Genomic DNA, 12,091 nt, shown 5'->3' with positions numbered 1-12,091 from the left:
TCCCCGGCGGAATTGCTCCGCCAGAGAGCAACAGTGCTAGCTCATTCCCAGGTTCCACCTTGAGACGACGACGCTTCGTCCTGGAAGTCTTCTCTTGATTTTTTTATAGGGAAAATGTTATCATATAGGAGAAGGAGGGCCACAGAGGCTTGCTGGGTGGCCCACATGCTCACATGGCACGCCCCAAGGGGTGCACCACCTGAGCTTGTGGCCCCCGGGTGGGTCCCCTCCTGGTGATTTTTCTTCCAGTATTTTTTTAATTCAAAATAAATCTTCATAAATTTTCAGGTCTTTTGGAGTTCCGGAGAATAGCTATCTGTGCTGTAGCTTTTTTAGGTCTAGAATTTCAGCTGCCGGCAATTTCGCTCTTCATGTGAAACTTGCAAAAAAGAGAGGGAAAATCATTAGAATTGCCTCATGAAGTGAAATATTGACCCAAAACATTCTAAATAACAGTAGAAAAACATGATGCAAAATGGACGTATCAACCTCCGCCATGGCGGCGTTGTAGTGTGCCTGCGCCGTCTCCATGGTGAAGTCGGCATGCACAGGAGGCGCGGGAGCCAGGACGATGTCGTCGGAGCCCGTCTCCATCGTGTTGTCGTCCTCGTTGGAACCTCGGGCGAGCTGGCTGGCAAGCCGGCCTCGATCCGCCTGGCACGGCGGCTCTGCCAGGCGGCGGCAAGGGTGGCCACGACGTATTTCATCTTCGTGGAAAGGCACTCCCACACAGCTTCGTCGCATGTAGCGGCATGAATGCGGGCATCTCTCGCCGGGCGGGAACGTGGGGGGGGGGGGGTTGGCAAGTGTGGTCAAAAGCGGGCGTGAGAGCGGTCCGGACTCTCGCAAGCCCTCCCCGTTTGTCTTTGATTTGCACGTCCGGTCCGCGCCGCGGGCCGATACATGATCGCGTTGGATGGCCACTTCTCTTACCGCGGACGAGGCCGTCAAGAGGTGAAAATACGACGCGCTGGTGCGGGAGAGAGCTCTGGCAGCGACGGCCACCGTTGAGTAATCATTACATCCGTCACAGTATTGCGGGGAGTTTCTCAATAATCCCCCTATGAACCCTTTGTCTTTTTTTAACACAGTACAGACACAAGCGCTCGTATATATACGCGTATATACTCACCCTATGAATGCACAAATGCGCAGACCCTACCTTTACAAGCAACTCCGAGAGACTGAGCCGACGTATCTTCTCAAGATTTATGCGCATCGTCGAAAACCCTGAAATAAATCCAGAAAAATGCAAGCATCCACCCCAACTGGGCCGTGGCGGAAATGCGCGAGGGGCCACGGTGGCATCTTTCCCCTCACCGAGCGCGCGGAGAGACGGGGAGATACACGCACGCCAAGCGCGCGGCGCGGGCTGCCCGGGCCGAACCGAAACGGCAGGGCGGAGACGGGGCGAGGACCCGGCGGACGGACAGGCACGAGCACATTGCGGCGCGGCGCCGTGCCCGGGACCGCCAACTACGTGGCGTGCGGACCAGCGGGCGGGCGCAGCCGGACACGACACACACGCGCGACGCGCCGCAGCAAAAGGCGCGGGGCCCTCCCCCTCCCCCGCAAAACCACCAAAAAAAAACCAGCGGCCGCCTGCCCCTCCCCCTCCCCCTCCGCAGACACACAGGCGAGGCCAGGCGAGCAACGGACGGAAGCAAACGCAAAGGGGGAGGGACGCCGGTTCCCGTCTCTCCGTCGACCCCGCTCCTCGCCGTGGCCGGCCGCGGCACCGCCACCATGGCCATGTCCAAGCCGCAGCAGGGCGACCCCGCGGGCTTCCTCGACCTCGTCGGCCCGGACCTCTCCGCCTGCGTCTTCGCCCGCCTCCAAGACCCCGCCGACCTCGCCCGCGCCGCCGCCGTCTCCCGCCCCTGGCGCAGATTCGGTCCGTACCCCCTCCCCCCCTCCCCCTCGCCCTACATACACAAACAATTCCCTTGCTAGAAATGGATGAGAACCTCGGCCCCTTCTGCGCGCAGTGGAGGGGAACGGCTTCCTCAAGAAGGTGTGCGTGCGCAAGTTCCCGGAGCTGGCCGTCCTCACGGCCGCGGTGGAGGTGCGCAGGTCCCCCGGGCCCGGCGGCGGCGGCGCCGTCGATGCCAGCGCCGCCGCGCAGGCGGAGCACAGGATCTACTCCCACCTCTACGGCGCGCTCGTCGCCGCCGGGCCCCCCGCCGACTGCATCCTGCACTGCATCGGCGCCTCCAGCACCGACAACTTCCCCGACGAGACCATCGACAACACGCTCGAGCCGCAGGACCGCGTCAACAACCGTTTCTCCTACTGGTCCAGCGCCGGCCAGGACGACCCCGACGTGCCCGAGACGCTCACCTACAGGCTCGCCTCCGACATCTGCGTCGTCGATGAGATCAGGATACAGCCCTTCAAAGGTACTCTTCTTTCTCTTCTTATATATAAACAACTACTACTATATAAGGTGACTCACATCTGAAATTGGCCGTCAGGTTAATCTTGCGCCGTCAGTCATTTCATTTTTATATATGTGTGCTCATGCTTCAAATGCTTTTTTGACAGAGAATAGGAATGTTTCATTCTGTCGGATTCTTTCGGACTGTGAATCCGATTCGGACAGTTTGGCCGTGTCGGGTTCTTTCCGACAGTGAATCGGACCGTTTCGTTGTGTCGGATTCTTTCGAACTGTGAATCCGATTCGGACAGTTTGGCCGTGTCGGGTTCTTTCCGACAGTGAATCGGACCGTTTTGTTGTGTCGGATTCTTTTGAACCGTGAATCCGATTCCGACCGTTCCGTTGTGCCGGGTTCTTTCCGACAGTGAATCGGACTGTTCGTTGTCGGATTCTTAACGACCGTTTAGTTGTGTCGGATTCTTTCCGACAGTGAATCAGACCGTTTCGTGTTGTCGGATTCGTTCCAACCGTGAATCTGAACATTTCGCCGTTGGCAATGAATAACCTGTTGATGGTTGTTTCGTACAGAACAAATCGGTCCAACGGGTCATCTAGGTCAACACTTGCCGACAAACGAGTCTGTAGCGTCATCGAAGGCGCGAAATTTTAGGTTTGAAACTTTACATAACTCTACATCCAATACGACGCATGTAAGGGGATTTTCGAAAAGGCTAGCAATCTTGTTCCGCAAGTTGGCGCAGCTACAGGATCTGGTGAGGATAATTAGGCAATTGGCAGAATGATAAGGAACATAGGCATTGATGTCAATAGGATTCTGAAAGTCGAAGGATCTAGTTCGATGGAAATTATGGGGTGGCCAAACCAAGGATATACAGTTTTCGGATCTGCCTATAAATGGAACAGTATATGAAGTGTAGAAAACTTCTTAGCTAGCCAGAACAATCTACCCAATGACATTACGTGGATCGGTGACTAAGTGGTTTACCTATTATAGTCTTTAGGTAGAGCTAAATTAAGTTAAAAGGAGGAGGTCCATAACGCCACGTAAATTGATGGCTATATTTGGTTATTACTCCCAGGTGGTTGAGCAATGCAAAGTAATGTATTTTGTTAGACATATGGTATTGTAAATTTTCTCCCTTGGTTATATTTATCTTCTCGGATGATTGATTACATTGCCTTTTGTTTCAAATTGCCAGCATTCTTTCAGATTGGACATCCTATATACTCTTCAAAGATGGTGCGGTTCCGGATGGGCCATTGCAAACTTCCTCGTCCATCAGAGTCATTTATCACAGATGATGATGATAACCAAGCAGTAATTGCTGATGAAAACTACATCTGGACTTACACCTCGCCTGAGTTCCTGATGTTACAGGTGATTTTGTACCTTCTCTCTTGTTGACCAATCTATCACAGATTAGCAAATTGACGAATTCTATTATTAAACTATTTATAGTCATTCCGCCACGATCAATTTCTTTAAGTGGGAGATATTATTGACTTCATTTCATAAATACTGATATCTTACCAAAAACAAATCATGAACTACTTTCGCATTTTGCGCCTGCACACTTTCCCTGAATATTTCTGTAGCTTCACATCAACCGAATCACATTAACATTTTTTAACATACACCAACCACACAATCATGAGGGGCATGAAGCTCTCAAAAAAGATTGCCTAAATGGCTGAATAGACACACGTTGTTAAAAATGCCAAGTACTGTGAAACCGAGAAAGCTACAACCTGCATCCTGGTGTAAATAGCAAAATGGTATGGTCTGAGAGCCCAATTTTGAAAATGGTTTTGTTTCACAATTTCACTAGGATTTATTATTGCTTGAGAGATCATTCCTGTAACCGTCTTGCAAGCTAGATGAAGTTGATTTGGACGTATATTGGGGCAAGCAGATTGAGGAAGAAGGCAAGGAGGGGAGATTACTGTACTAAAGCAAATGATCTGCTGATTAGTTCAGTTCAGACATGGTAACTGCAGAGCGCAGCAGTTGCACCTGCCAGACCAGAATAGGAATTGGCAGAATTAGGAAGGGTCAATTATATGTAGAATCCAAACTACTCATAATGCTTTGTATCGCTTGATGCTACATTTGAGATAATAAAAGCGTCCTTTATCAAAAAATATGTACTCCCTCCGTTCCCTAATATAAGACCTTTTAGCTTTTTCTTGATTCATATGTATCTAGAAACATTTTAATCCCTAATATAAAACCAGTTAAGGATCGGCCTGGTACCCAATATCAAGCATGCTTTTTTTCCCCAGCTAGATGCATTTTTTGCGTTATGCTATCAGTGATATTGTATTGAAAAATAAATCAACATGCTGTATTGATGTTGCAATGAACTTACTGATGCCATCTAATTTGGTTTTACAGGAAAATAAACTGCAGACGTTTAAACTCCCGCGCCCAGCCCTGTGCATTGGTGGTGTAGTAAAGATTGAGCTGCTGGGAAGAGTGCAGAAACAAGCAACAGATGATAGGTATTACATATGGTAAGTTGAAAATGATATTTTTATGCAAAGAATATGGCATGGTTATTCAAATTTGGAGATTAGATGTAATTCCACTACTACCAGGCTGGGTCAAGGCAAGTTTTGGCTTGTCCAGACGTTGGCGAGCCAAATTTTGACTGCAAACCAAGAATGTCAAACTCATTATTTTTCAGTGCCACCTTAAACAATGAAATTGTGCTCCTCGTGGCCTTATTTTTGCTAAATGATGATTACCATGCAATTTGTCCTTGCACTTTGTTCTTTTGCACGTATAAACTTTTTGTGGAGCTTGGATGTGCACCATTTAGAACTTAGAAGATGCACTTGACTATTCATTGCCTGAACACGAAGACATGCAAATTCCCAATGGTGTATATCTTATGACATGCTATCCTGACACCCTGAAGTAGAGCTTGCTCTAAATATTATGTTCTTGGAACATTTTCTTCGGTATGTACTAGTATGTACATCCACACCTGCTCACTGACCTATCTCCATTTCACCTGTTGACAGTGTCTGCCATGCTCAAGTGGTCGGGCGTTCGCTCTCACCAGTCTTCATGGTCAACATCAACGACTCGGCTGGCTACTCCATCCTCAAGCACCTGCCAGAGGCCAAGAACCTCAGCGTGGAGGAACTGATGCAGGACAGCGCTAGTGACTCGCAGGAGTGGAAGGACGCTTTGGCCAGCTACAGGGAGACGGGGCATCTGGCCACCGCCCTCCTGAACGTGCTCCACGAGGGGCCGGCGCACCCCGCGCAGGACGCGCCGCATGGGGCGGCGCTCCTGCAGGAAATCCAGGCAATGCAGGGAGACGCGGACCTCATGCAGCAGCTGCAGGTGGACGCGCAGCTCCTGTATTTGCTGCAGGACGGTGTGCTGCAGCTGCAGGATGAAGACGGTCTACAGGCCATGGAGGAAGATGATGATGCGGACGGCGGCGGCGGCGTGTCGGACAACGACCCCTTCGCCTAGGCTAGGCGCCCCATTGCCGGCTGGGGCTGCCGCGGCTGGTGCAGAGAGAATGAGAGCGAGAGAGACCGTTCGTTTGTTGTTGTGAACTAGTGGACTTGTGAACCAACCCTTGTACGGGTGTATAGTTGAGAGTATACAGACAGGTGTTGTGAACTTGTTGTGGTCGTGAATGGGTACAGACAGGGTTTAAAAGAGTTTGAAAGTCATGGTTTGCGACTTTGGTCAGTCTTGGTGCTGCTGATATGATGTGGTCCGTTTCACGTTCTTGGTTTGTTGTTTCGTCAGGTGATGCTGCATCCGTGTGGTGGATAACGCAAGAGCGATGGATCCTGTTGCTCTGGCGAGCTAGAAATTGTTTTTGGCGGTGGCGGTCGTCGACCAAGTTAACATGGTATAATTGCACACTTGTACTTGAATCCTCCTCGACCTACCTCTCCTGGGGAAGGAAATATCTAGTGCTACCACCCTCTTATATGTTGCCATGCTACTAATTGAAATTGTTTTTTTTTAGTGGAGACAAAAGGCTTGCCTTATTCATTAATTAAGGAGAAGTCTGAGTACAAATCGCCGACTCCACAACATAAGCCCGTCAGAAAAAGATTACATATGCTCGACATACATATAGGGATTACTCTCGAGGCATATGATGGTGCTCAAGTACCTACCCCAATGGTGGCCCAAAGGTTGGTCTCATCCCAAATAAGCATGCGAATGTAGAAAGGTTTCGATTTCTTTCTGCAAACTCTAGCGTTTCTCTCGTCAACTCAACATATATGATCATAATGAGAGAAGTCATGGTATTCCGGTTTGTAGTATTGGGTCTCTGACATGTTGATCCACCGACTCTTGACATTGCGCCAGCCGCCCACCGACTCATTTCTAGAGCCCCTATTTAGAGCCAATTCTTGATCATTTTCCAAACGGCAAAAGTGGCCCTCTTGTAAAGGGTGCAAATGACATAATTTGTCCATCCCTTCCTTTCTTAGTCTACCTGTCGTCCAAATCCTGTTTTAAAGCACCAACCACGAGAAGAGGGCCCCGACCTTCCAAACGGTTTCGTTCATGATGGTTGATGTGGAACCCAATTATTAGATCTTGTAAGCCGAAGCCGTTGTGTACTCCCCATTCGTCTCAAACTTTCAAGAGATGTCTTTGTCTACATCTGTGTGAAGGTGAACCCAAAGGTCCAGAAATTCAACAATACGGACCAAAGAGAGGGGTGATGGGAGGGTTGATCTTGTGCACCCAAGTGTTGTCATGCATGGCATCCGCACCGTGCACCTCTTGTGCTTGGAGGGTGCGTAGATGAGGGGAGTAATATCCTTTGGGTTCTTATACTCGCAACCATGACGCTTCCCAAACTAGTTGAAATTGTGACAACTAAAAAGTAATACAAAAATATATAAAAATTTGGTAACATCAGCATGATGATTATATCATACCATAACATTTCAAATATATGTTCAAGTTTCACATGAACAAACAAAAAAGACGAATTCTATTGTGAATAGTACCTAATGAAAAGATCTGCTGTTAATAGGGAACTCATCTACTATTCACAAGATGTTTCATTTTTGCTCCTTACAATTGTAGATCGAGTTTGAATTTGATTTCTTGTGTTTGGATTTGTACACCACATTGTATCGCCGTTGTAACAAAACAAAAATGCGTTCTCACTTTTTTGTTAAATCCGATAGTGTGATGGTGCCACATGTAAAGGCGTGACATCACTAGACATTGTTACCTTGTAAAGTGCTAAATTCACATCATAGAAGAACGCCCGTGCGTTGCAACGGGGCCACATTAACTTTAAAAGTTCAATATCAATTATGTTAATATTACATTGAATATTCTCATACATATTAAGTGACATCGACGACCTTTTTTACCATCAAATTCTCTCACACACACACCCTCTCCCTCCCTCTTCCTCACTCTCTCTCCCCCTCTCCCTCACTCGGGAGGTGGGACGAAAATAAACCCGAAACGGAGACTACCAACTAAGACATTAGAAGTAGAGATCATTTAGTTGATAAGAATAAATAGAAAACGGTGTTAAAAAGGAGAAACAGATTATAATACATTGAAAAACCAAAAGGACGATGTAAAAGGGGATTCGCCCTGCCCCCCGGGCCTTGCCACCGAACCGGCTCAGCGGTCCAGTCCCCGCACGGTCGTCTTCTCCTGTTCCCCGAGCCGCGTCGCTACAGAGACGGGCTCCCGCCCGACCACCTCGCTGGCATCGAAGGGGAATGGATAAGGGTGACGCCCTGCCTTCCCTACCCCATGGCCTCACTCCTCCTTGACGCCCCCTCCCAAATCCACTTCTCCTCCTCGCTCGCTCGATCCCGTCGATCTGGAGGAAGTCAGACGCCACGGCCACCATGACCGACCCCGTCCACATGGCCACTGCCCTCCCTGCGGGCTAGGAGCTTGTCGAGGAGCTCCGAATGCCTTCGCTACTTCGTCTGCGCCAACGAGATCAAGTCCAGCACCCCCGCATCGATGTCGCTGCCGTCTTCCTCAACCTTGGGCCACCGCGACATTGCCGTTCGATCCGCGCCGCCCCGAGCTCCCATGTCTTCGCCTAGGGCGCCATTGACACCGCCATGATCTCCTCTTGCCTTTCCCTTGTCTCCCCTCTCGTTTGCTCTCGTTAGGTATTTCGCCGTGGCCGAGAACCGCCGTCCGCCATGGCCATTGCAGGGGTAGCCACCGAGCTCCTCGGATTGACCCCGTGGCACATGCCCGCTCCTATGCACGCCCATGCCCGAGCCTGCCGCTCTTCTTCCGCGCCCGCGGGGCCACTCCCTCTCCATGCCCACGCCCGTGCTACACCGCGTCGGTCGCGCCCGCCGCTGCCGTCGCGCTCGCCGCAGCCACCGCACCACTGTGCCCCGCGCGACACACACCCTGGTCGCGCGCCACACTCTCGCTGGCTGCGCTCGCCCCGTCTGCTGCCCCCTGCCTCGCGCCGCCTCCAGTCATGGCCATCTTCTGCCGGCCGCCCCCTCAGCCTCGCCTACTGCGTGTTGCTTCCTGCTGCTATGCGCTGCTCTACCGCTGGTACGCTGCTGCACCATGCCCTCGACACCGCCGTGGACAAATGTGGCGGAGGGATTGTTAATGGAGTACGAGAAGGAGGTGGCGGAGAAGTTGTGGAGAGGCAGGAGGTCTGGGGCGGTGTCACCTGGCTGTGGTGGAGGTGTTTATCCGACAAGGAGCCGGAGTGGAAGGAGAGGTCACAATTGGAAAGAATCACAAAAAAAATCATAACCCGGAGATCTCAGTTCAAAAAAATGCTAATATCGATGGAAAACATAGAAAATGTTTGTTGTTATCAAGGAAAGGTAAAAATTTAGGAAAGTTAGGATTTTTGAACTGATTTCTATGCAAATGGGGTTTTATTGTTGGATAACGTGATATCAGTACCTGCCCGTTTGTGACGTGTCTGATTAGGAAAGTTTGCAAATGTTAAGAAACTATTTATTGGGAGGAAAGTTGTGACGTGTCTGTTATTTGTTTCCTAAAACAAATTTCACTAATAAGTTAGGAAAGTTAGATTAAAATGTATTATTTGTTTCCTAAAAATCTGTTATTTGTTTCCTAAGACAAATTGAACCAATAAAAGGAATCAATTGATTTGCATAATTTAAGGAAGTTAGATTAAAATGTATTATTTGTTTTCTGAAAATCTGTTATTTGTTTCCTAAGACAAATTGAACCAATAAAAGGAATCGATTGATTTAGATAAGTTAGGAAAGTTAGATTAAAATGTATTATTTGTTTCCTGAAAATCTGTTATTTGTTTCCTAAGACAAATTGAACCAATAAAAGAAATCGATTGATTTGCATAATTTAAGGAAGTTAGATTAAAATGTATTATTTGTTTCCTGAAAATCTGTTATTTGTTTCTAAGACAAATTGAACCAATAAAAGGAATCGATTGATTTGCATAAGTTAGGAAAGTTAGATTAAAATGTATTATTTGTTTCCTAAAAATCTGTTATTTGTTTCCTAAGACAAATTGAACCAATAAAAGGAATCGATTGATTTGCATAATTTAAGGAAGTTAGGTTAAAATGTATTATTTGTTTTCTGAAAATCTGTTATCTTCCCGGCCCAGAACGACGGAGATGCCACATGATAGTATGGCACCAACCCATCGTCTGTGCGCTGACGAGTGACGACAGAGACGACTGAGCCTGAAACTTAATCTGAGTACGAATAATCAACAGTGACGGCAACTGTTGCGGGCTTGCGGCGAGGTACCCTCACCTGGACAATGATCTTTGGTCGGAGCGCAGAGGTAAGTGGTGTTGTTGGCGACATGCAGGTCGTCCACTCGAGAGGCGGCGCTGGATATTAATGGAGATCGTGCAGGCAGACAACGAGGTGGGGTGGTTCATCTGTGCGGCCTGCTTCCGATCCAATCTGCGATATTCCCCCATGTGGATGCGACCCCATCACGTAGCCATACAAAACGATATAGGAACCATGATTAGATAAATATACAATGATCAATTGGACTGTATTAGAATTGGAGAGAGAATGAATATACAGGAAACATGCAGGTCGAGCAAGCCAGCCTTTCCTATGGTCGTCTTGTTCCTGCAGATGTTAAGCTAATACCGAATCCAATGTTTAAAACCAATCAATCCCTAGTCTCTTTCTCTGCCAGCGAAAGTTAATCTCTGGCGTCCTTCGTCCAAATTGAATTATATCAAACTGAGCAGGACCGACATAATTATGGGAAAGCCATATAAGAGAGATTAGTGGGAAGGAGAGGATTACGTCCCGGATTTTCAGAAGAAATGTGTGTTAGTGTTAATAGGAAGGAGGGGATAGTGTCCTGATTTTTTTACTGGGGAGATGTGCATTAAAGGAAAGATAGATTGTGTCCTGATTTCCTGCATGAAAAAAGAAAACCGGAAACTTGGAGAAGATCGAGGGGTGGGGCTGGCTAGGGGGTGGAGGTGGGACGAAAAAAACCGGACAAAAATAAACTGTAGAGATTAGCCCATGATCATTAGGAGTAGAGATTAGCTCTTTCACCTTGTCAGACAGTCCCTTCAATCCAAGAATATACAACATCTAGAAGAAATAAAACCAATGACATAATTAGTAAACAATTTCAGCGACAAAAGGATAAACAAATTGGATTTTTAAAACAAAACCTGCACCTGCACAAGTATATGTTATATTAACAAAAGTGCAGATCCCGTCCCACTCTTCTTCCGAATAGCAATCTTGGTGAGTGATCTCGACCGGGTTCGATCGGCATGGCGTGTCGTTCCTCCAGGAGTGGGTGCTGAGAGGAAGGATGGCAAACCTCCATTGTCAATCGGCCGGAGCTGCATCGTCATTTGGATCAGAGCATGGACGAAATCGAGATGGTAGAGGTTGAGGAATTTGTAGGACGTGAGGGTTTAGGGTGGGCATCACGAGAACTCACCCATATCTTGGGAGACGGCAGACCCGAGGTGCAGTCGCGTTCGTGCTTCAGGGGCTGCCACGTGCTGTCCTCGCCGCCATCGCCTGTCGATGCCACTTCAGCGCCACGAGCATGGGACTGAGGGACGAAGGGAAGGAAGCGAGCTAATGACGTACCTATGTTTGGTATGTAATACCCTCCATTAAGAGTAGATATTTTCTTAAAATCGGTTATTTTGTTTCCTAATTAATGTGATTGAGCAATTTAAGGTAAGGTTAATTAATTTAGATTTGGTATTTAGAGATTGATCGTGATTGACTCTTTCACATAAAGACATTACTAAAAATAACTTGCACCAGCATGGAAAGTTATGATCCGTTAAGATTTTTTTCGTTGTGTGAGAGGGTGACGCGATACTAAACCGGTGGGGTGGGGGAGGGACGAAAAAAACCAGCGAAATAAAACGGTTGAAAGTGGTGGGACGAAAATAAACCGTACAAGGCTACCAACTGCTCCATTAGGAGTAGAGATAACGACGGGAGTTTGGGCGTGTGCGGGACTCGATCGCGGGGTTTTTCTTGGTTTTTCACGGCTGAGGGGGAGGTGGGAGGAAGTACCAAAGAAGTACCAAAAAAGACCGGATGAGGTGGGACGAAAATAAAACCCGAGACGCGACCTACCAACTGAGACATTAGGAGTAGAGATTAATTCTTTTATGATGTGGCCAACTCTCATCTAAAAGAGAATTAACTAAGTCTCATTTGCCTCG

At 48.1% G+C, this 12,091-nt stretch overlaps 1 protein-coding gene across 1 annotated transcript; it reads left to right on the top strand.

The window, feature by feature from the left end:
• The first annotated feature begins 1,557 nt into the window (after window positions 1–1,557).
• On the top strand, window positions 1,558–6,129 carry LOC123093834 (F-box protein At4g00755). Its single transcript, XM_044515889.1, has 5 exons — window positions 1,558–1,894; window positions 1,989–2,399; window positions 3,598–3,776; window positions 4,794–4,912; window positions 5,426–6,129. Exons 1-5 carry the CDS (start codon window positions 1,747–1,749, stop codon window positions 5,886–5,888), a joined length of 1,320 nt encoding a protein of 439 aa, XP_044371824.1. The 5' UTR covers window positions 1,558–1,746; the 3' UTR covers window positions 5,889–6,129.
• Window positions 6,130–12,091: the final 5,962 nt, after the last annotated feature.

Source organism: Triticum aestivum, chromosome 4B (assembly GCF_018294505.1).
Source record: "Triticum aestivum cultivar Chinese Spring chromosome 4B, IWGSC CS RefSeq v2.1, whole genome shotgun sequence".
Lineage (NCBI taxonomy): Eukaryota > Viridiplantae > Streptophyta > Magnoliopsida > Poales > Poaceae > Triticum > Triticum aestivum.
This window is presented reverse-complemented; position numbering and strand designations above follow the sequence as displayed.